This window comes from Spermophilus citellus (assembly GCF_964194105.1).
Source record: "Spermophilus citellus genome assembly, chromosome: 4".
Taxonomy (NCBI): domain Eukaryota; kingdom Metazoa; phylum Chordata; class Mammalia; order Rodentia; family Sciuridae; genus Spermophilus; species Spermophilus citellus.
This window is the reverse complement of record NC_138185.1, coordinates 162,754,956-162,775,937: the sequence shown is the minus strand read 5'-3', so window position 1 is coordinate 162,775,937 and position 20,982 is coordinate 162,754,956. Positions and strand designations below refer to the sequence as shown.

Here is a 20,982-nt window from a genome sequence, read left to right as displayed (position 1 = left end):
ACTGATTTCTCATTGAAATGGCTCCTTAAAAAGTCCATCTTAAAGGGTGTGGTGGCACATGTCTATAATCCCATCACTTAGTGCCAAAATTTTTTAAAAATCCACCTTGAATTTTCTTTTCTTTTTCTTTATGTAAATTTTTTATTTATATATGATAGCAGAATGCATTAAAATTCTTCTTACACATATAGAGCACAATTTTTCATGTCTCTGGTTGTATACATAGTATATTCACACCAATTTGTGTCTTTATACCTGTACTTTGGATAGTAATGATCATCACATTCCACCATCATTAATTACCCCATGCCCCCTCCCTTCCCCTCCCACCCCTCTGCCCTAACTAGAATTCATCTATTCCTCCCATGCTCCTGCTCCCTATCCCACTGTGAATCAGCCTCCTTATATCAGAGAAAACATTCGGCATTTGGTTTTTTGGGATTGGCTAACTTCACTTAGCATTATCTTCTCTAACTCCATCTATTTACCTGCAAATGCCATGATCTTTTTTTTTAAGAGAGAGAGAGAATTTTTTAATATTTATTTTTTAGTTTTCGGCGGACACAACATCTTTGTTTGTATGTGGTGCTGAGGATCGAACCCGGGCTGCACGCATGCCAGGCAAGCGCACTACCGCTTGAGCCACATCCCCAGCCCCAAAATCCCATGATTTTATTCTCTTTTATTGCTGAATAATATTCCATTGTGTATATATACCACATTTTCTTTATCCATTCATCTACTGAAGGGCATCTAGGTTGATTCCACAGTTTAGCTATTGTGAATTGTGCTGCTATAAACATTGACGTGGCTGCGTCCCTGTAGTATGCTTTTTCCACATTGAATTTTCTACATTCCCCATGAAAGATTATAAAGTCAAGGACATTAACTCTTGGAACACCAATCCTCTGAAAGCCCTAAACACAATGCCACGCACACCCTGCTCTGCTTTGTGACTCTTGGTTCACAAAGGCAGAAGTCTCCTATTTCTGTTACTTCTATTCACGAGTCCTCTTGCATTGGGGAGGAAGCCAGGAAGACACCATCTTCTCTCTTATTTTTTTTTTTAATATATTGGGGATTGAACCCAGGGACACTGTGCCACTGAGCTACATCCCCAGCCCCCCTGTTTTTTTTTTTTTTCCTGAGACAGGGTCTCCTTAAGTTGCTAAGGGAGACCCTGAGGGAGACCACATTAAAATGTTGTCAACATGTCACAAGTTCCCTGAGTCCTTGGTGCACCAGGAGGGATGTGGAGAGATGTGGCAAGAGGAAGAGACAAGGCCTTACTAAATTGCTGAGGCTGGCCTCAAACTTGTAATCTTCCTGCCTCAGCCTCCCAAGCCACTAGGACTACAGACCCCATTTTCTCTTTCAATCTGAGCACCACCACACCTATTTTATACCTCCTTAATACCAGAAGAGTTCAGTCATTAAATAAAGAAAATTTATTCAAAGATTAAATAATTTAAATCAACGACTGTAATCCCTTAGGTGCTGCCTTTGAATTGTGTTATCTGGATGCTAAAGGAATAATGAAGTACCTGTCTAAAATAACTAGAACATTCATTAGTACCTATTTACCTCCTGGTTAAAGAACATGTTTCAAAAAGGGGGTAATAGGGCTGGAGGTATAGTTCAGTTCTAGAACATTTGCCACTCACCTGGTTTTGATCCCCGACATCACACACACAAAAAGGGGTGTGCTGGGTGTGGTGGCATATGCCTGTAATCCCAGTGACTCAGGAGGCTGAGACAGGAGGATCCCAAGTTGCAAGCCAGGCTCAGCAATTTAGCAAGGCCCTAGGCAACTTAGACAGTGTCTCAAAATAAAAAATAAAAAGGATTAGGGATGTGGCTCGGTGGTAAAGCATCTTCAGGCTCATTCCCTGGTACCAAAAAAAATCAAAACCAAACAAAAACCAAGAGGGGGCAATATAAACTAGCCATTATTACCTGCTAACATTTAGCTTGAATGAATCTCTTAATTGGTAGTCAATTAAGAGTCAACTCTTCCAAGAGTTAAAGTTTGATATATGATGGTTATCCTTTGAGTCATGCATTCTTAAAAATCTGGGAAACCAGTGACTTCTGAGTAGCAAATCATTGAGAGAAAGGAAACAGTGATCTGGAAAAATCCCATGGGTCACAGTGTTACAGGTGACAGCTAGGTTGCTTTGCTCCTTTTCTTCCTTCAACCAAAGTTCACTATGTGCTCACTATGTGCCTGGAACTCTGTTAAGTCCTGGGGATACAGAGATGAGACATGGAGCTCAGAGCCTGGTGAGAAGACAGGGAAAGTGGCAGTCCAGTCCAGGTCTAACTGCTGTGACACACGTGTTCAGAGTGTGGAGGGAAGAAAGATGACAGAAGGGAAGAGCCAGGAGGTCTTCTCAGAAGAGGGAATTTGGGAGTCTTGACAGTACAGGCCAAGAATAAAAGAGGGGAGAAGTACTTTCTAGGAAAGGCACATAATAGGGCTGTGGCTCAGTGATAGAGTGCTTGCCTTGCATGTGTGAGGCACTGGGTTTGATTCTCAGCACTGTATATAAATAAATAAAATTAAGGTCCATCAACAACTAAAGAAAAACCAAAAAACAATACTTTAAAAAAAAAAAAAAAAAGGAAAGGCACATAATAATTCAGCCCTACAGAACAATTCACAAGTTCCCTGAGCCATGGTGCACCAGGAGGGCTGTGGGAAGATGTGGTGGGAGGAGGGGGCAGAGCCCAGATCATAAGGTAGTGGGGAGGTAAGATTTCAAGTCAGGAAGTAAAAAACAAATTTGCATTTTAGATCTAGTGCTCAGATAACAATGTGGAGAAAACAGATTGCAGCAGTAGTGAAGGGGCATGCAGGGCAGATAAAAGGTCTGTCTCCAGCTTTCTGGCTCTGTTACCTCCAGGGATGAAAGACACAGGGAGCCAGGTATGGCCTCCAGAGATGAAAGACACAGGGAGCCAGGCATGGTAATTTGTGCAGTAGTTCCAGCTACTCAGGAGGCTCAGGCAGGAGGGCAGTTTGAGCTTAGGAGTTCCAGGCCAGGCTGGGCAACACAGTAAGACTCTTGTCTCAAAAAACTAAAATAAATATAAGAGAGAAAGAGACTGGGGAAGGAAGTGAAGAAGATGACAGGGAAATTGTTTTGGATTTGTTGGCATTGAAGTGTTAGGGACCCTTCTGCTGAAAATATGTAGACATGGAAATGAGTCAATAGACCAGTTCTAGGCAATACCCAATGGCTGATAATATCACGTCACCTGGGAGCCATCTTCTGGAAATATAAACACCTAGGGAGATAAGTGCTACAACCTCCCAGTTCCTATGGGAGAGAATGAAACTACTTTCCCTAGGCACAGGTGGCAGGCATCTTGCTCCAGTTTGCAAAACTACCATCTCAATTAAGGTATGAGAAATGCATTTCCCTTCAGGTAAAGCTAATCACTTTTGGCTTTTAACACAGGTCATCAACTCCAATTTCTATGATTCAGTTAGCATGCACTTTGTATGAAAGAAAATACTGTTGAGTCCTCTTTCTTGAAGCTTGGCTATTGTTTACCATGGAAACATTTTGTAATGGATTGTTCCTGCTTGACTAAATAAAAATATGAGCTTTCCATGGTCTGTGTAATCTCTTAGCAGATTGCCTGTGATGTATATCACATTCTGGTTTCATGCTTATTCAATAACAAAGTGTTTTCTTTCTCTACTACCTTTGTGGAGAGGTTTTCCAAATTGGGAGATTACCCAAAACTGTATATTTGAAATTAACTTATTTTAGGTGTAATAATTATATTTTTGTTAAGTTTTAAAGAATTTCAGTTTTGAAGATACAAAAATGAGGGGCTGGGGATGTGGCTCAAGCGGTAGCGTGCTCGCCTGGCGTGCGTGCGGCCCGGGTTCGATCCTCAGCACCACATACCAACAAAGACGTTGTGCCCGCGGAGAACTAAGAAAAAATAAATAAATATTAAAATTCTCTCTCTCTCTCTCTCTCTCTCTCTCTCTCTCTCTCTCTCTCTGTCCCCCTCTCTCTCTCACTCTCTCTTTAAAAAAAAAAAAAAGATACAAAAATGAAACTTGCAAAGGAAATAATCCAATGTCTGTACTTTGCTTCAACATGGTCTGGAGGTGGGTGGAAAACACCCATGTGACTGACAATAGCTGATGCTGGTTGCAGGCTATATAGAGCTGACTATGTCACTGCCTACTGTCATTATGTTTGAATATTTCCATAATAAAAAATTAAAAGGAGGAGATTCAGGGCTGGGATTGTGACTCAGAGGAAGAGCACTCACCTAGCATGCCTGTGGCACTGGGTTCGATCCTCAGCACACACACAAATGAAATAAGGTATTGTGTGCACCTACAACTAAAAAAAAAAGCTTAAAAAAGAAAAAGAGAAAGTACATGGAAGACATCTTGTGTACAGGTTTGGAGCTGGGAGGAGAAATGAGTGCTAGAGATAAAACTCTGAAGCACAGAGAGGACATTAAAGCTATGGAAATGAACAGACCACCAACTAAGTATAAGCAAGAGGATCAAAGACAGATTCCTAAAAACGCAATGTGAAATGGGTAGGTAGAAAAAGAGGATCTACCTCTTTTTCTCTAAATGAACCTGAAGAGTTAAAACCAGAGAGTAGCATCCTTTTCGGTATGGAAGCAGTGTTCAATAATGTCAAATAAGGTGAATGTCACAGCACCCACTATCTTAGAAAGCACGTAGTTGGGAATCTCAACATAACTAGTTTTATTCCAATGATGGCCCAGGAAGGTGGTTCTGAAGTAACAAAATAACTGGACAATAGCTAAAGGGCTACCTAAGGCCAAGGGAGGTAGCAGATGGGTAAATTTGTATTCTTAATTATTGAAGAAACAGGTTAGTAGAGCAAGTTGAGTTATAAGAAAGAAAAAGTGTAACTGCTAGAGCAAGAACTCTCACAAAGGCAGAAGGGGATGGAATCTAGAACACAGGGAGATGCAGTTGAGGGTTAGTTCTCTAATGTCTGTTCTTTCTGTCAACAGATTTTTAGCTTGGTGCATGACTTCTCTTTTTTTTTGGGGGGGGGGGGCATTGAACCCAGGAGCACTTTACCACTAAGCTACATCCCCAGCACTTTTTACTTTGAGACGAATCTCACTAGGTTGCTGAATCTGGCCTCAACCTTCGATCCTCCTGCCTCAGTCTTTTAGGATTACAGGTGAGCCCTACCACACCCAGCAAAAAACTCTTAATTGACCAGCTTCTTGAACTGGATGTGGCCATGTGACCAGTTCTGGCCAACAGGATAAGCAGAAGTGTCCTGCAGCAACTTCTTGGGAAGGAAAAGTTCTTGCTTTACCCTCTTTTTTCATTCTTCCATCTTGTGCCAGAAATGAGACTAAATCATCTGGGACCATTAAGTAGATGTCTTGCCAATAGCACAAGTTAAGAATCTAGGTCTGAAGGAACACAGCCACCAAACCAGTTCTGAATTACTTCTTTCCAGACTGAGTTTAAAATGAACTAATTTTCTTAAGCCATTGATATTTTAGGTTCTTACCACATGTAATCTTATTTAATGCTGTGATTAAACTCATACTTTGAGGGAGATGAACAAAAAGGATCTTTGTCAATGCAAGTAATTTGGGAGATGAGAGGAAGAAAGTCTGGAGAATTCATACTCAAGTCAGAAAAACAGGGGCTTGAGGATTATGGGTAATTTGCAAGAGCAAATCAGGGAAACATGAGAGGAGGATACTAGGAATACACAAGATCTTCAAAGGAAGATGAAGACCATACATCTTATGATGATGCTACTTTGCATTTCTTCAGCCTTAGTCAAAGCTGAGAAGGCAGCTGACTGAGCCAAAAAGAAGTTCAGAATGTATATGGTAAGAAATGAGGTTCTCAACCAAACTGCTGACCTCATGACCTTGGGAATGTTTCCTAGCCTCTTCAGACTATACTTTACTTCTTTCCCCTCTCCCCAGCCTTTTTACAAATCAAAACAATGTACTAAATGCTGTGGGATTGGTTTTATTTAAAAAAAAAAAAAAAAGAAAAAGAAAAAGAAACCTCATAAGTTAAACCATAAACAGTACTTACATTTTTATGACTGGCTTATTTTACTTAATATATTGCTCTGAAGGTTCATCCATATCACAGCATATGTCAAAATTTCCTGCCTTTTAAGGCTGAATAATATTCCATTGTCTGCCTACCATCTTGTTTATCCATTAATTCATCAATGGACACTTAGTGGCTTCCACCTTTTGACAATCATGGATAATGCTGGGCGTACAAATATCTCCTCAAGACCCTGCTTTCAATTCTTTTGGGTATATTCCCAGAAATGGAACTGCTGGATCACATGGTAATTCTATTTAAAATTTTTTGAGCAGTCACCATGTCTTCCTAGTAGTTACACCATTTTACATTCCTGTAACAGTGCCCAAGACTTCCAGTTTCTCCACATCCTCTCCAACACTTCAACACTCATTTTCTGGTGTTTTTTATGGTAACCTTGTTAATGGCTATGAGGTAGTCATGATTTGCGTTTTTACGAATTATGAAATGGGGTAATTTTAAATGCCTAGCATAGTGGAAAATGTTACATGGAAAATGTTAGCTATCTAATAACTTTGAAATAAGAGGTATAAGTTATTATCTTTGCTACCTTTATAAACTGGAAAGACATCGAAACTTGCCAAATTCCAATAGACATGCCCATTTTCTGGTACATCATCAGTGATATTAGCATTTACTAAGGCACTACTAAATTATTGATAATATATTCACTTTCTAAGAGGAATCTGCAATATAAAGGAAAACTGGAAAATACAAAGCTGAAGCCAAAGAAGTAGGAAACTATTAGTGACAATGCAAGTAGGATTGAGAGTGGGGGAACCAAAAGAGATGCCATATCTCAAAGGCCTTCATTCCTATTCCTCCATGCCACCCATCCTCCAAGATCAGCGTGGCTCAGATGAAGTCCAAAGCAGTGCAATGGTTTAGTGTTCTGCTGAACCCTATTATAGTTTGAATGTGTTATTCCCCAAAGTATGTGTTGGAAATTTAATCCCCAGTGTAATAGTGTTGAAAGGTGGGGCGTAACAGAAAGAGTTCAGGTTCTGAACAAATGGATAAAATGCCAATTAAAAGAGTTTGAGCCTGCAAATTCAGGCAGTTTGAGCCTGCAAATTCTTGATCTTTCTTGCCATGTGATGTCTTTCACTATGTTATGATGCAGCAAATAGGCCCTTGATCTTGGACGTCCCAGCCTCCAGAACCAAAAGCCTTTATAAGTTCCTTATAAATTGGCCAGACTCAGGTATTCTGTTATAGACACATAAAATGGATTAAGACGGGAAAAATAAAGTCAATTTGCTAGACATTTAATCTTTTAAAAATATAACCAATTATCTCATGAGTGAGGCTTTGGGTTCAATCCCCAGCATCACTAAACAAAAACAAAAGCATATCCAAATAATTTTACAAATCAGAGAAATTCAAAACCTTACTGATTTTGCTGGGCATGGTGGTGCATCCCTGTAATCCCCATGACTTGGGAGGGTAAGGCAGGAGGATTGCAAGTTCCAGGCTAGACTTAGCAACTCAATGACTCCCTAAGCAAATTAGCAAGACCCTGTCTCAAAATAAAAAATAAAAAGGGCTGGGGATGTCAGTGATAGAACACCCCTGGGTTCAATCCCTGGTACCAATAAAAACCCAAACAAACAAAAACTTTACTGATCTTAAACAAGTTCATTCCAATACCTTAGCTTCCAATCACATACTCAGACCCTAGACAAATTTTTTTGTTTCTTTTTTTTTGTTTTCTTTTGATCCTTCTGTTTTTATTTCTCTTTACTGTAAAGACAGACTATGTCCAATAGAAGAGAGTGAGTAGTAGAAGCAAAGGATTTGCTGGGTCATACACCGCCTGCCCCCAACTCCCTTCAAAAAGATCACCGACAGTTGCTATTCAGTCAACCTAGAAACCAATTTTTGTCTCAAAGGCTTATAAATACTATTCAGACAGCTCTCAAAAACACTAGCTTCATCTCTTTTCCTAATACCCCAAATAAATAAGAAGTTGAAAATTGGCACCCTGGGACTGGGGATATGGCTCAAGTAGTAGCGCGCTTGCCTGGCATGCACGAGGCACTGGGTTCAATCCTCAGCACCACATAAAAATAAAATAAAGATATTGTGTCCACCTAAAGCTAAAAAATAAATATTAAAAAAAAGAAAAAAGAAGATTGGCACCCTAAGATCCATATCTGTCAACAGACATGATTTAAAAAGTATACAGTTTTTATGTTATGTTTCACAATATAAAAACAAAACAAATATATCAAACTTGTATAAAGTAAAACAGTAGTTGTAATGCATACACCTTTTAATACTCAAGTCACAAAAATAGACCAGTACTGGTAATTCAGAGGTCCCACATATCCTTAGCAATCACAACTGCCTATATAATTTTTGGTTACTATAATTAAGATCTAATTCACATACTAAAAAATTCACCCTTTTAGAAATTATAATTCAAGGATTCTTAAAATATTGACAGCCAGGCATGATGGTGCACACCTGTAATTCCAGTATTTCAGGAGGCTGAGGCAGGAGGATCACAAGTTCGAGACCAGCCTCAGCAAGATAGCAAGACCCTGTCTCAAAATAAAAAATAAAAAAGGGCTGGGGATGTGGATCTGTGGTTAAGTGTCCCTGGGTTCAATTCCCAGTACTCTCCCCTACCCCTGCCAAAAAAAAAATTTTATACATACGTGTGTGTGTATATTTATATATGCACACACTCATACATACAAACACATATATGTTCACAAAGTTGTACAACCATCAACACTATCCAATTCCAGAACAACTTCATCATGCTACAAAAGAAACTTGTACATTTGCAGTCATTTCCCATTGCCCTTAGCCCCTGAGAACCAATAATTGCCTCTTCTAGACATTTCATATGCAATCATACCTGTGACCTTTTTTTTCTATATTCCTGACATACTTGGAATAATATTTTCAAGGTTCATCCATGTTGTCATATGAATTAGTATTTTATTCCTTTTATGGCTGAATATTCCATTATTTGAATATATCATTTTTCTTATCTATTCATTAGTTGGAATTTTGAATTTTTAGAAATTGTTTTGTTTATTTATTTGCATTACAGGGATGCACTACCACTGAGAAACTTTTTACTTTTTATTTTGAGAGAATTGTCATTATTTGATATGTCAGGAACAGCAAATAAATCATTGCTTTGAACTCCACAGCAGACTGCAGCTTCTGGGTATCTTTCAGTGCAACATTGCTGAAAGACATGCCCATTTGCAGGTGGCTGCTGCTGATAGGGCAGATTCCTTGCCTGGCACGGAATTTATGGGTTCCATAGCTTTGAATTCTGATGCCTGCTGCCCTGGAGTGGAAGAAATATGGTCACACTCAATAGACTGGAGGCGCCAGCTGTTGCGCAAGTAGATAAGCCCTGATTAGCCTGTGCCTGGTGCTCAACTTCGCTTTTTGTTTGTTTTGAAGAAGTTTTTCTCTTACAATAAATCCCTTTGATGTGCTTACCTATAAATAAAAGATGGTGGGCTTTTGTTTGCTAGAGACAGCAGACCCTTAAGGTCTGATCCATCCACCAACACCCATCCACCCCCATTAAACTATTTTTATGTCTTTGTCTTTATTTCTAAATATTTCTTCAGACCTCTAATTTTATCAGCTGGTTCATACCTCCGTTGGTTTACTGATCCCTTGCTGTGCAGGATGCAGCAACATTGATCATTCTGGTAGTTCCCTAGAAGGCCACACTTGTTTGGCTGTCTTTATTTGACCAACATAAGTCCCGAACTTGAAGATGTCTTTAAGTTTATTTAGACTCTAGCTGCTATTTTCAAGAAGTCACATTAGTGGGGGCTGGGGATGTGGCTCAAGCGTGCGGCCCGGGTTCGATTCTCAGCACCACATACAAACAAAGATGTTGTGTCCGCCAATAACTAAAAAAAAATAAATATTAAAAATTCTCTTTCTCTCTCTCCCTCTCTCACTCTCTCTTTAAAAAAAAAAAAAAAAGAAGTCACATTAGTGAATATGATGTTTCAAAAATCAAAGTACCGCTGGGCATGGCAGTGCATGCCTGTAATCCCAGCAGGATGGGAGGCTGAGGCAGGAGGATCACAAATTAAAAGCCAACCTCAGCAATTTAGTGAGGATATAAGCAACCTAGTGAGACCCTGTTTCAAAATTTAAAAAAATTAAAAGAGCTGGGGATGTGGCTCAGTGGTTAAGTGCCCTTGGGTTCAATCCCCAGTACCAAAAAAAAATCAAAGTGCCAACTGAACAAGGAACTGCTTAAATGAAATGGAATTAAGATACAGTCCCAGATTAAAGGCCAAAGAAATTGTAACCTGGGTTATATTAACTAATAAGAAGATTGTGTCCGGGCTGGGGTTGTGGCTTAGCAGTAGAATGCTCGCTTAGAACATGCAAGGCCCTGGGTTCGATCATCAGCACCACATAAAAATACATAAATAAAATAAAGGTATTGTGTCCAACTAAAAAATAAATATTGAAAAAAAAAGAAGATTGTGTCCAACACTAATGATGGGGATAAAACTTTGAAAAGAAAAAAAATTTATGATCAAGGTCCTAGAGAGAGAAAACTTTGACTATATAAAAAAAAAAAAAAAAAAAAAAAAAGCCAGGCGCAGTCCTTGTGGTAACTTGTTTCTTACTATAACTTTTAAACAGGTTTATCAGTTAAGATCTTTAAATTGCAAGCAACAGAAACCTGTTCTGCCTAATTTAGCAGAAAAACAAAATAATTAAATGCGGGGGTCATTCCCAGAATCTCTCTGGATTTTGGGTTTTTGTTTTTACAGTACTAAGGCTTAAACCTAAAGCCTTGCACATACATGCTAGATACATTATCTACCACTGAGCTAGACCCCCAGCCCTAGTCCCAATCTTTAAGAAAATATAAATCTGATTCAGGTGCACAATCCCGAAATCCCAGCTACTCAGGAGGCTAAGGCAGGAGGATTTGTAAATTCAAACCCAGTCTGGACAATTCAGCAAGACCCTATCTCAAAAATAAAACAAGCCACCTCTGTAATCCCAGCAACTTGGGAGGCTGAGGGAGGAGGATCACAAATTCAAACCCAGCCTCAGCAATTTAGCAAGGCCCTGAGCAACTCAGCAAGACTCTGTCTCTAGGGCTGGTGTTGTGGCTCAGTGGTAGAGCACTCGCGTAGCATGTGTGAGGCACTGGGTTCAATTCTCAGCACCACATACAAATAAATGAATAAAATAAAGGTCCATCAACATCTAAAAATTTTTTTTAAAAACACTCTGCCTCTAATAAAAATATTTAAAAGGGCTTTGATGGTGGTTAAGCTTAAATACCCCGGAGTTCAAGCCTTGATACAAAAAAAAAAAAAAAAAAAAAAACCAAGCCAGGCACAAGCTCAGTGGCAGAGCACTTGCCTCACACATGGGAGGCACTGGGTTTGATCCTCAGCACCATATAAAAATAAATAAAACAAAATAAAAGTATTGTGTCCATTTACAACAACAAAAAATATTTTAAAAAATTATTTTAAAAAATGTCTGGTGTGGCACACACCTGTAATCCTAGCTACTTGAAAGGTTGAGGCAAGAGGATCCAAAGTTCAGGCCAGCCTTGGCAACTTAAGGAGACCCCATCTCAAAATAAAAAATAAACAGGTCTGGGGATATAAAATCAATGGTTAAGTACCCCTGGGTTCAACCTCCAGTATTGCAATAATAATTACTATACTAATTAATAAATAATAAAAATTGAAAAGGTTTAGGGATTTAGCTCAGTGGCAGAACCACACTCATGTGTTCAAGCCCCAATACCACTAAATAAATAAAATCTAAGTCTGTTTAAATGCCCACTGCCAGGACTAATGACCCCACCCCTAACAACCAAACACCACACTGCTAAATGGGCCAGTGAAAGATACTATTGCTGCCCTGGCCCCCACTATCAGAGAAAGGAGAAAGAATCCTTAGCTGACCTTTATTCTTGAATTTCAAGTTAAAATTTGATATGAGTTCTTCTGTTGGTGGATCCTAGGTCAAGTGGCTATAGCCTTAACTTCAGTGAAAACAAGGTGGAATGTGTGGAAGTAAGTATAAGAGGCAGGGAGGGTCAAATTATGCAGAATCTCTCCTATTGGTTGGTAAGTACAGAACAGATACCACTAATGATTGAAAGAAAAATACCCAAATATAAAAGCATTCAAATGCTTTAAGCATTAAAATGTACTAGTGTAAATCTTGAGACTTCACAGTTCATTATAGGGGCAGGCTATGTCTTAAAAGTATGAAGCTTTAAAGCCAATATTAAGAAAAACACTGCAAGGCACGGTGGCGCACACCTGAAATCCCAGCAGCTCAGGAGGCTAAGGCAGGGGGATCGAGAGTTCAAGGCCTGCTTCAGCAACTTAGCAAGGCCCTAAACAACTCGGCAAGACCTTGTCTCTAAATAAAATACAGAAAAGGGCTAGGGATGTGGCTCCGTGGTTAAGCACCCCTGGATTCAATCCCTGGAACCAAAAAAAAAAAAAAAACACAACTAAAATAAATAATACAAGCAGACTATGGATATGGCAACTGGTGGTATATGAATGACAGGCCTGAGATGCATGGCTGCATTTAAAAGAGCTCCGTGGGGCTGTCAGTGTAGCTCAGTCTAGTATGCTGAATCAATCCCCTGTGTTCAATTCCTGGCTCTGGAAAGAAAAAGTAAAGAAAGAAAGTCAGCTAGCCATGGGAAGAACAGAGATTAGCATTTTAGAAATACCACTCTGGAGCTGCTGTGTACCAATGGATTCCTTCGGTGGGTCCTGTTGGTGAGTCCCAGGCCATGGAGGAGGACTCTGCTCCCACCACCCTCTACCAGCCAGCCAGCACCCCTACAGGACACCTGGGTCTACAGCAGCGGCTATTGAATATATTTGGAAGCTCTATAAATACATCAAAAACCACAACCAGTATCCTTTGGAAGAATGTTATGCTGTCTTCATATCAAAAGAGAGGATGACACCTATCTGTAAACAGCAAGCAAGACCTGGAAATGGACCTGTGATCTGGGAAATTTAGAGTGATCCACGTAGAATCCTATCTGAAAAACTTCGCTTCTGATCAATCTCACATGAAAGGCTCCAGTGGGAACTAGAGAGAGCCTCCTTCACCATACCCTTGCACTGAAACTAGAAACTCCAAAATGAACTTGAATGATTTCATCAGCATGGATCCTGAAGTAGGATGGGGCTCTATCTACACACTTTCTGAATTTGTACATTGGTTTAGCAGCAACTACTGAATCTGACATAAGAATGTGGAACTATGAGAAATTCTAGGACATGGACAATCCATTCTTTCATTTGGTACAGCAAACATTAGAGTACAGTTGTCTTGGAGTTACATTTTTTTTCTTGATTCAACTGAGTGAAAACATGAGTGAACACAAATATCAGTGAATTAAATAAGTCCTTTTAGGGGCTGAGGCTGTAGCTCAATGGTAGAATGTGTGCTTAGCATATGTGAGACCCTGGGTTCAATCCCCAGCACCACAAAAATATAAAATAAAATGCACTCTTTCTTTTCAATATGTCAAGTTGAAACTCAGTGCAGCATCTAATTGCTAGGCTATTCCTGTGGCTCATTTGCTAAAACATGTGATGACTTATATGGGTAACAGCTCCTGTTAAGAAAGAGGTGTGGACTTGGAGCCAGTTCCGTTTGTCTGTTATGGATATTTCCTGTCTTTCAGGATACACTGTAAATTTCTTGTAGGCAGGGCCATGCCTTATGGCTCTGTCAATCTCTGATGCCATAAAGGGGCTGGGGTTGTGGCTCAGCAGTCGAGTAGTCACCTAGCATATTCGAGGCCTTGGATTCAATCCTCAGCACCACATAAAAATAAATAAATAGAATAAAGGTATTGTGTCCAACTACAACTAAAAAATAAATATTAAAAAAAGGGCGACCATAAAATATTTCTAGACACAGCACTGCTACCTGGGAAGGGATAATATTGTGAGCTGAATCAGCAATAAGTATTAGTCTTTTTGGACTATGATGTTGTTAAAATATAAAAGGTTGATGTTCTCTTAGGCTGAGTAATATTTGGCCTATTTGTAAATGGTTTTAAATAAAATAGATTTAAAACTAGTTTTGAAGATTTTGTGTTGCTCTTGATGATTCAAAACACCTTAGAACGTCTTAATCATAGATGAGAATCACTGCTTTAAAACACATTTTCACATCTATCTTCTTCAAGATGCCTTGGAAATGTGGCTTGTAAAATTTCAAATAAAAGGTATTTAGCATTAATTGGGGGAGGGGAGAAATACCATTATGGTAGCACTGAAGAAGGTTAAAGTGAGGAATGAAAAAAGAGGACATGAGATACCATTTGAAAGTTATATTCAGTGTGACAATAGGAACAAAACTTGAGCAGTATTGTGGAGAAGGAATCTAATCATTTAGGAGATAAGATCGCTAAGATGAGGTGATAAACTGATTTAAGAAGCAAAAGGGAAAGAAAAGAATTGTGATGTTCTTTGAATTGACTTGAGTAACTAGATAATGGGTGACAGTGTGAAATAATGACAAGACAACAGAAAAAGTGGATTTGAGAGAGAAGATAAAAGAACTTTTTTTTAACATGATGGGTTTAACATATCTGTAACATTGAGCTGAGGCTACTTAAAACAAAGGTAGAGGAGTAAACTTGGCTTTCTAGAGGAAGGTCAAAGTTGTTGAGAGTAAGTGGGGAGTGAATGAGATTGGTCACATTCATCAGAAAATGGCAGGAATAATACTGGGGACCTCAACGTGAGGGTTAGGAGAAGATCCCCCCACAATTCAATGAAGAAAGGAGGCCAAGAGAGAGTAGTATTGGCTATCAGAGGAGACTATTTAGGAACAAAGCAGTCAGCTAGGTGATAAAAAATCCAATAAAATAAAGGCTGACAATCTGAGCTTCCTCTAGGTAGTTTTGAGGCAGGAGAAAAGGTTAAAATGAACAGGCAGAAAACTTGGGCTCCTTCAGGTCAGGTTTCTATTCAGCCAGGCTGAGAACACACACCAGGCCTCATCCAGGTCAGGCTGATTCCTATAGAAACAGAAAAAACTCATAGTGGACCCTCATCAAAACAAGGGGGCAGACCAAAGAGCACATGAAGAGCTTGTGGACACTGAGTGCCTTTCCCAGGGTTGGGTAGGAGGCTAGCTTCCTTAACCCTCAGATTCATATAAACACTTAGATAATAGCTGCTCTTCAGTATCCCTTTCTTGGGTCCTCTACCCTTTGGGAGTCTGCTTTCTTTCTATTACTCTAATAAATTCTGTTACTTTGCTCTCACCCTGTGTCCATTGATTTCACTCTTCAAAGTCATGAGACAAATTCCCTCCATGCTAACTTCAGAGGAATGGCAGGAAGGAAGCCAGGCTAATGCATCACTATCATGCAACTAAACCTGTGACTCCTAAAGTCCTCTACCAACTGTTGGAAGCAAATACAGATGCCTGAACTCACATATCGATCTGTCCCAAATGAACAGCTCTCTTACTTAAGATTTTTATATTTAAACAACTATCTCAGGTCCTCTTATCAGCAGTTCTTGTGGAAGCAAACTAGATTCTTGGTTCTCAACTTGTCTCAACCAAAGAGATTCTTGTTCTATCTGTTAGAGTACCAAGTAGATTAGGAAGAATAAGTGTCATTAGTCTAATTGAGAAGAACCAGAATAACCCACAAATGACTTTCTGGACACCAGGACTTGTGGCCTGGTCAGAAGCAAGCTCATTTGAACAGATTTCTCAGTGACTGTGGCTTCTTCAGTAGCACAGCTGAGTCAAATTACCAGAATTAAAAAGATAGAGACTTACAGCCTTAATCTTGGCTTACAGCTATCTTTTCCCACAGACAATCATTCTACTTCTAATGTGAAAAAGACAAACTGCTGTGGACATCAGAGCTATCTAGAATCAGGAGCAGATGGACTGCCTCTGAGATTTTTTTATTTAACACATTTTTTTTTTTTTTAGTTGTAGATGGACACAATAACTTTATCTTATTTATTTATTTTTATATGGTGCTGAGGATTGAACCCAATGCCTCATACGTGCCAGGCAAGCGCTCTACCACTGAGCTACAACCCCAGCCCTGCCTCTGAGCTTTGACAGAGCCATCTCTCTTCATTTCTGTCCGGCCCTCTTAATGTACTAAAATAAATGGTTACCTATGAGACTCATGCCCTATTGAGTCGAGGGAAATGGAAAAACAAGTCCAGACACTAAGTCAAATAAATACATTCACCTAAGAAAACAGAAGTTTATGTGACGCCATAGCAACACAGAAGAGCAGCTAGTGACATCAGAGCAAAAGGCAAGAACAAAGGAATTAGGAAAATTACCTTCTCTCTCTCTCTCTCTCTCTCTCTCTCTCTCTCTCTCTCTTTTTTTTTGTTTGTTTGTTTCCCCAGCCTGCTACTCATGCTTTGAAATTTGACCCATGCTAATTTGAAAGTACTGGAAGGACATAAATTATTTTGTTACTGTTAAGGAGCAGAGCAATGAAACTACTCATGGTACTTTTCTCTAACATATTCCAGGAGATTAGCCAAAACCATGTGCTGGAAATCTGCTGAGTGCCACAATCTTATTAATGTGCAATGAGATTCTGTTTTCGACAGCTGGTGATATTGGCCTACCAATCAGCAGCTAGGTACAAATACAACTAAAAATTTTGAAAAAAAAAATATGAAAAGGCAGGCAAAATAAACTGAAGCTTTACTATTACTTTAGATTGGGAGTTTAAAGGGAAAAGAAAAAGTAGAGGGAATAGTATTTAAAGGAAAAGGGCCTCCCCCAGGTTGGAGTGGAAAATTACTGAGAGATGGACAGAAAAGAGGTCTATAAATGAAGGAAGCTGTTACCAGTGTGCCGCTTCTCTCTAAAGAGGCCTAACCTGTTTCTGGTCAGAGTCTCTTGAAGACAGGACCTAGAGATAACATAGCAACTTGAGCAATGCCTGGCCCAGTTTGTCAGAGGGGCTACAGACATTTATCTGGTATATAAAAATAGTGATCACCAGAGATTGTTGTCTTCAGTGTAAAATGATTTTTTTGAAAAGGCAGAGTATATACAAGCTATTTTAAGAGACAGTGTCTTCATTAATAAGCAGGAATAAAAACCTCCTCCCAAGCCAGGCACAGTGGCATATGCCTGTATCCCAATGACTCAGTAAGCTGAGGCAGGAGGACTGCAAGTTCGGAGCCAGCCTCAGCAACTCAGTGAGACTCTGTCTCAAAATAAAAAACAAAAAGGGGCTAGGGATGTAACTCAGTGGTAAAACACTCTGGATTCAATCCCCAACACCAAAAACAAACAAACAAAAAACCTCCTCCCAGTAGCTACCTTGACACATTAAAAGAAGACCTGGACTGGGGTGTAGTTCAGTGCTAGAGCACTTGCCTAGGTTCTTGAGTCCCTGGGTTGGATTCCTAGCACTGTAAAAAATAAAAAGACCAAATCTTAGCAGTTTATCTTTCACTTTGGTAGTGAACTTGGTGAGTTATTAAAATGACTAAGAAGGAGATACTAATGAAGAAGAAACTGCAATTATTGAACAGAGAAGAATTTTGAATATTCAATCTGAGTCGTCATATCCTTATAAAAGTGGAGGCATACACCTCAACTTTAGATGATTTCAGTAACTTCATTATTCCTGCAGGTTTTGAAAGGAGATGACTGATCCGTGTAATGGACTCATCAGCAGAGATTTTAGAGGAAGAGTAGGGAATTCTGTGATCCTATCTCCATATCACCCTGCTGTCACATATTTGGAATTTGCAGTACTAGAAAAAAATATGTAATGGAGGAAATGACCTTGAGTATCAGCCAGAAATATTTGGGTTAGACATAAGGAGAACCTTCCTATCTATAAAGTTATGAAATTTGGTACCCTGTTACTAAAAGATGCCATTACTATACAAATTGCATTTATCTTTGGATCAGATTTACTTTTGTTTTTAAAAACTTGAAGTACTATCCTAATTACAAGACTGCAACTTTTAAGACTGGTTATCTGAGGGGCTTGTAAAAATGCTTATATCTGTCAGGCACGGTGGTATACTTCTGTCATCCCACCTACTCAGGAGGCTGAAGCAGGAGGATTGCAAGTTTAAGGCCAGCCTGGGCAACTTAGCAAGACTGTCTCAAAATTAAAAAATGAAAAAAGGACTAGGGATGTAACTCAGTGGTAGAGCACCCCCTAGGTTCAATCCCCAGTATCACAGGGGGAAAAAAAGATGAAAGCAAAAAGAAAAACGCACAAATCTGGGTCCCACCTCAGACCCAAAGAACCAGACTCTTCCATGGAGGAGTCTAGGAACCTATATTTTTAATGAGTAACCCAGGTGATCTTCTAATCATGTAGGTTTGAAAAACACAGCTCTACACCCTGCTTACAGTAATGCAAAACCATAAACCCTAGAGAGGAAATGAATTTGAAGAGAGGAAATTTGACTGATGACTCATAAGCATCTCAAGACTGAGTTTTGAAAGCTATAATTGTAGGGGAAAATGTTGAGTGCAGTTGAAGCTGAAGCAAGGCCGGGCATGGTGGTGCATGCCTGTAATCCCAGCGACTCAGGAGTTGAGGCAGGAGGATTGCAAGTTCAAAGCCAGCCTCTGAAACTTAGCAAGGCCCTAAGCAACTTAATGAGACCCTGTTGCAAAATAAAAAATAAAAAGGAATGGGATGTAGCTCAGGTAAAGCTCCCTTGAGTTAAATCCCCAGGACCAAAAAAAAAAAAAAAAAAAAAAAAAACAGCTGGTGAAAGTGTTCTCAGCACCTGATGCATGCCATTAGCAGCTTGTCCCAGGCCCAGCCTCATTTTACCCCTGGACTTCCACATCAACTCTTTATTGCAACTTTCCCTAAAGATTCCCTGATAGATCTTAAACTGCAGATGTAACCCAAAGAACAAGAGATAGATGTGGCAGATTGTTCCCACGTACACAGATGACACTGTAGGCCATGGATATAAGAGATAAGACTCCAAGCCCAACACAGTGGCACACACCTGAAATCCCAGCAACTTGGGAGGCTGAGGCAGGAGGATCACAAGTTCCAGGCCAGCCTCAGCAACTTAGCAAAAAAGCCCTATCTCAAAAAAATAAAAAGGGCTGGGATGTAGCTCAATGGTAGAGCACCCCTGGGTTAAATCCCCAGTACCATAAAAAAAAAAAAAATGAGAGAGAAAACTCCAAAGTGGTCCATTAACAGTCCTGTACAGACATAAAATCCAGCCACTTACCCAAAGCAGAGAGTCTTTTCAGCAAGCCAGCTTCTCTAACAGCAGCTGGACCATATTCCACTCCTTTTCTTTTCTGCAAATCACACAAATTACAGTTAGATGGAAGGAAAGATGAGGGCAAAACACACACACATAATTTAGTTCACACACACAAAAAAAATACAGAAATCTGCAATACTACACTTGGTTCCTAATAGACTCCTCTGAAAACCTGACACAGCATCTGTCCTTCCATCTATTACTTCCATCTATGAGGTGTGGCCATTTTATCTAACCTTTACACTGGGAAACAACTCCATTCCTTGGATTAAATCAACTTCCTCCTGCGAGAAGGGTCAGCAAAGTCCAAAACAAGGGAGGGGCTGAGACAGGTTAGGATCTGCGGGTTGGGTGTGTGTGGCTGTGGCTGTGTGGCCAGGGATCTGGCCACTAGTGAGCAAGCCCTCTACGACTGCAGGTGTCTTTCACTGAAGAGAAAACAAAACAGCCCCTCGGGTCCTCCCGCCCCGGGAGAGAACAGTGCCTATTTCTTTCCCGGTTAATGCTTTCTGGAAGAAAGGATCCTCTTCGCACCTCCTCTCCACCGGGCATTGTGGCGGGTTTCGCCTTCTCGGCGAATAATTGTAGGGGAAAATGTTGAGTGCAGTTAAAGCTGAAGCAAGGCCGGGCATGGTGGTGCATGCCTGTAATCCCAGCGACTCAGGAGTTGAGGCAGGAGGAACCCTCTTCCTCCTTTCCTCCCTTCCATCACCCCAGGCTGGGGCTACCGTTCTCCCGCTCTTTCTGGGGAGGCCGCAGAAGCCCGCCCTCTCGCTGCCCACGGCCCTTGCACCATCCATCCCCCCTTCGCTCCCTCTTCATCTCGGTCCGGCTAAATCCCACGTGTTCTCCCGGTGCCCAATCGCAGGAAACCGCCGGCTCTCGCCCTCACCGTTGCCCCAACCTCTCCTGGCCTCGCCTCCGGGCCTCCAGCACCCCACCGCCGCTTTCTCCAGTTCTGGGAGCCGGGAAATCCTGCCCACAGTGTCGGTTCCCAGCTCTCACCTGTCCCTGAGAGAAAGGGGCTCCTATCACAGCCACAGAGTGGACGGACTTCTTCAGGACAGAATGCATTTGCGTCCGAAGAAGACGCGAGAAACTGCCCCTCAAGGACATGATCAGAAGCGCCGGGAAGCCAAGAGAGAAGTGTGTCGGTGCTGTTGGCAGCCTCGAGTGAGGGCCACCGACCGCCGCAGAGCTTACCTATAGGCGCCAGCCGCGCCGCCCCGTGACGTCACCGCCACCTAGCCCCCCCCCCCCCCGCCACACCGCCCGCGCCCCCAACCAGCCCCCGGCACACCTTCCCGTAGGCCCCGCTCACTGCTCCTCCGGTTCTCGGGACACGCCTACGATGACATCATTCCACCCTGGAGCTGGCTGTCCCAACCAGGGACACGCCCCTTCTGCTGACACCTAGAAGGCTGTATCAAGGGCCGGCCAATAAAAGCCCAGAGACAGACAGGTGTGTCCTTTCATGTGAAGTGGCCCGCCCTCCCCGAGTTCATGAACTCGGTGGAATACACGAACTGACAGTCTCTACGATCTCGCTTTTCATGCAAATACACGCCCCTC

At 40.9% G+C, this 20,982-nt stretch overlaps 1 protein-coding gene and 1 pseudogene across 2 annotated transcripts in view; one reads left to right on the top strand and one right to left on the bottom strand.

Annotated features, from left to right (window-relative positions):
* Positions 1-20,683, bottom strand: part of ARG2 (arginase 2) — a 42,211-nt gene extending 21,528 nt beyond the window's left edge. Inside the window, exons 1-2 of the mRNA XM_081290104.1 lie at positions 20,416-20,683; positions 19,372-19,444 (exon numbers count right to left, since the gene is read on the bottom strand). Of these exons, the coding sequence (XP_081146230.1) occupies positions 19,372-19,444; positions 20,416-20,526 (184 nt within the window). The 5' untranslated portion in view covers positions 20,527-20,683. The remainder of the gene's footprint in view (positions 1-19,371; positions 19,445-20,415) is intronic.
* Positions 12,778-14,127, top strand: LOC308646747 (protein N-terminal glutamine amidohydrolase-like; annotated as a pseudogene). Its single transcript has one exon. The product of its transcript is annotated as a protein N-terminal glutamine amidohydrolase-like (transcript).
* Positions 20,684-20,982: the final 299 nt, after the last annotated feature.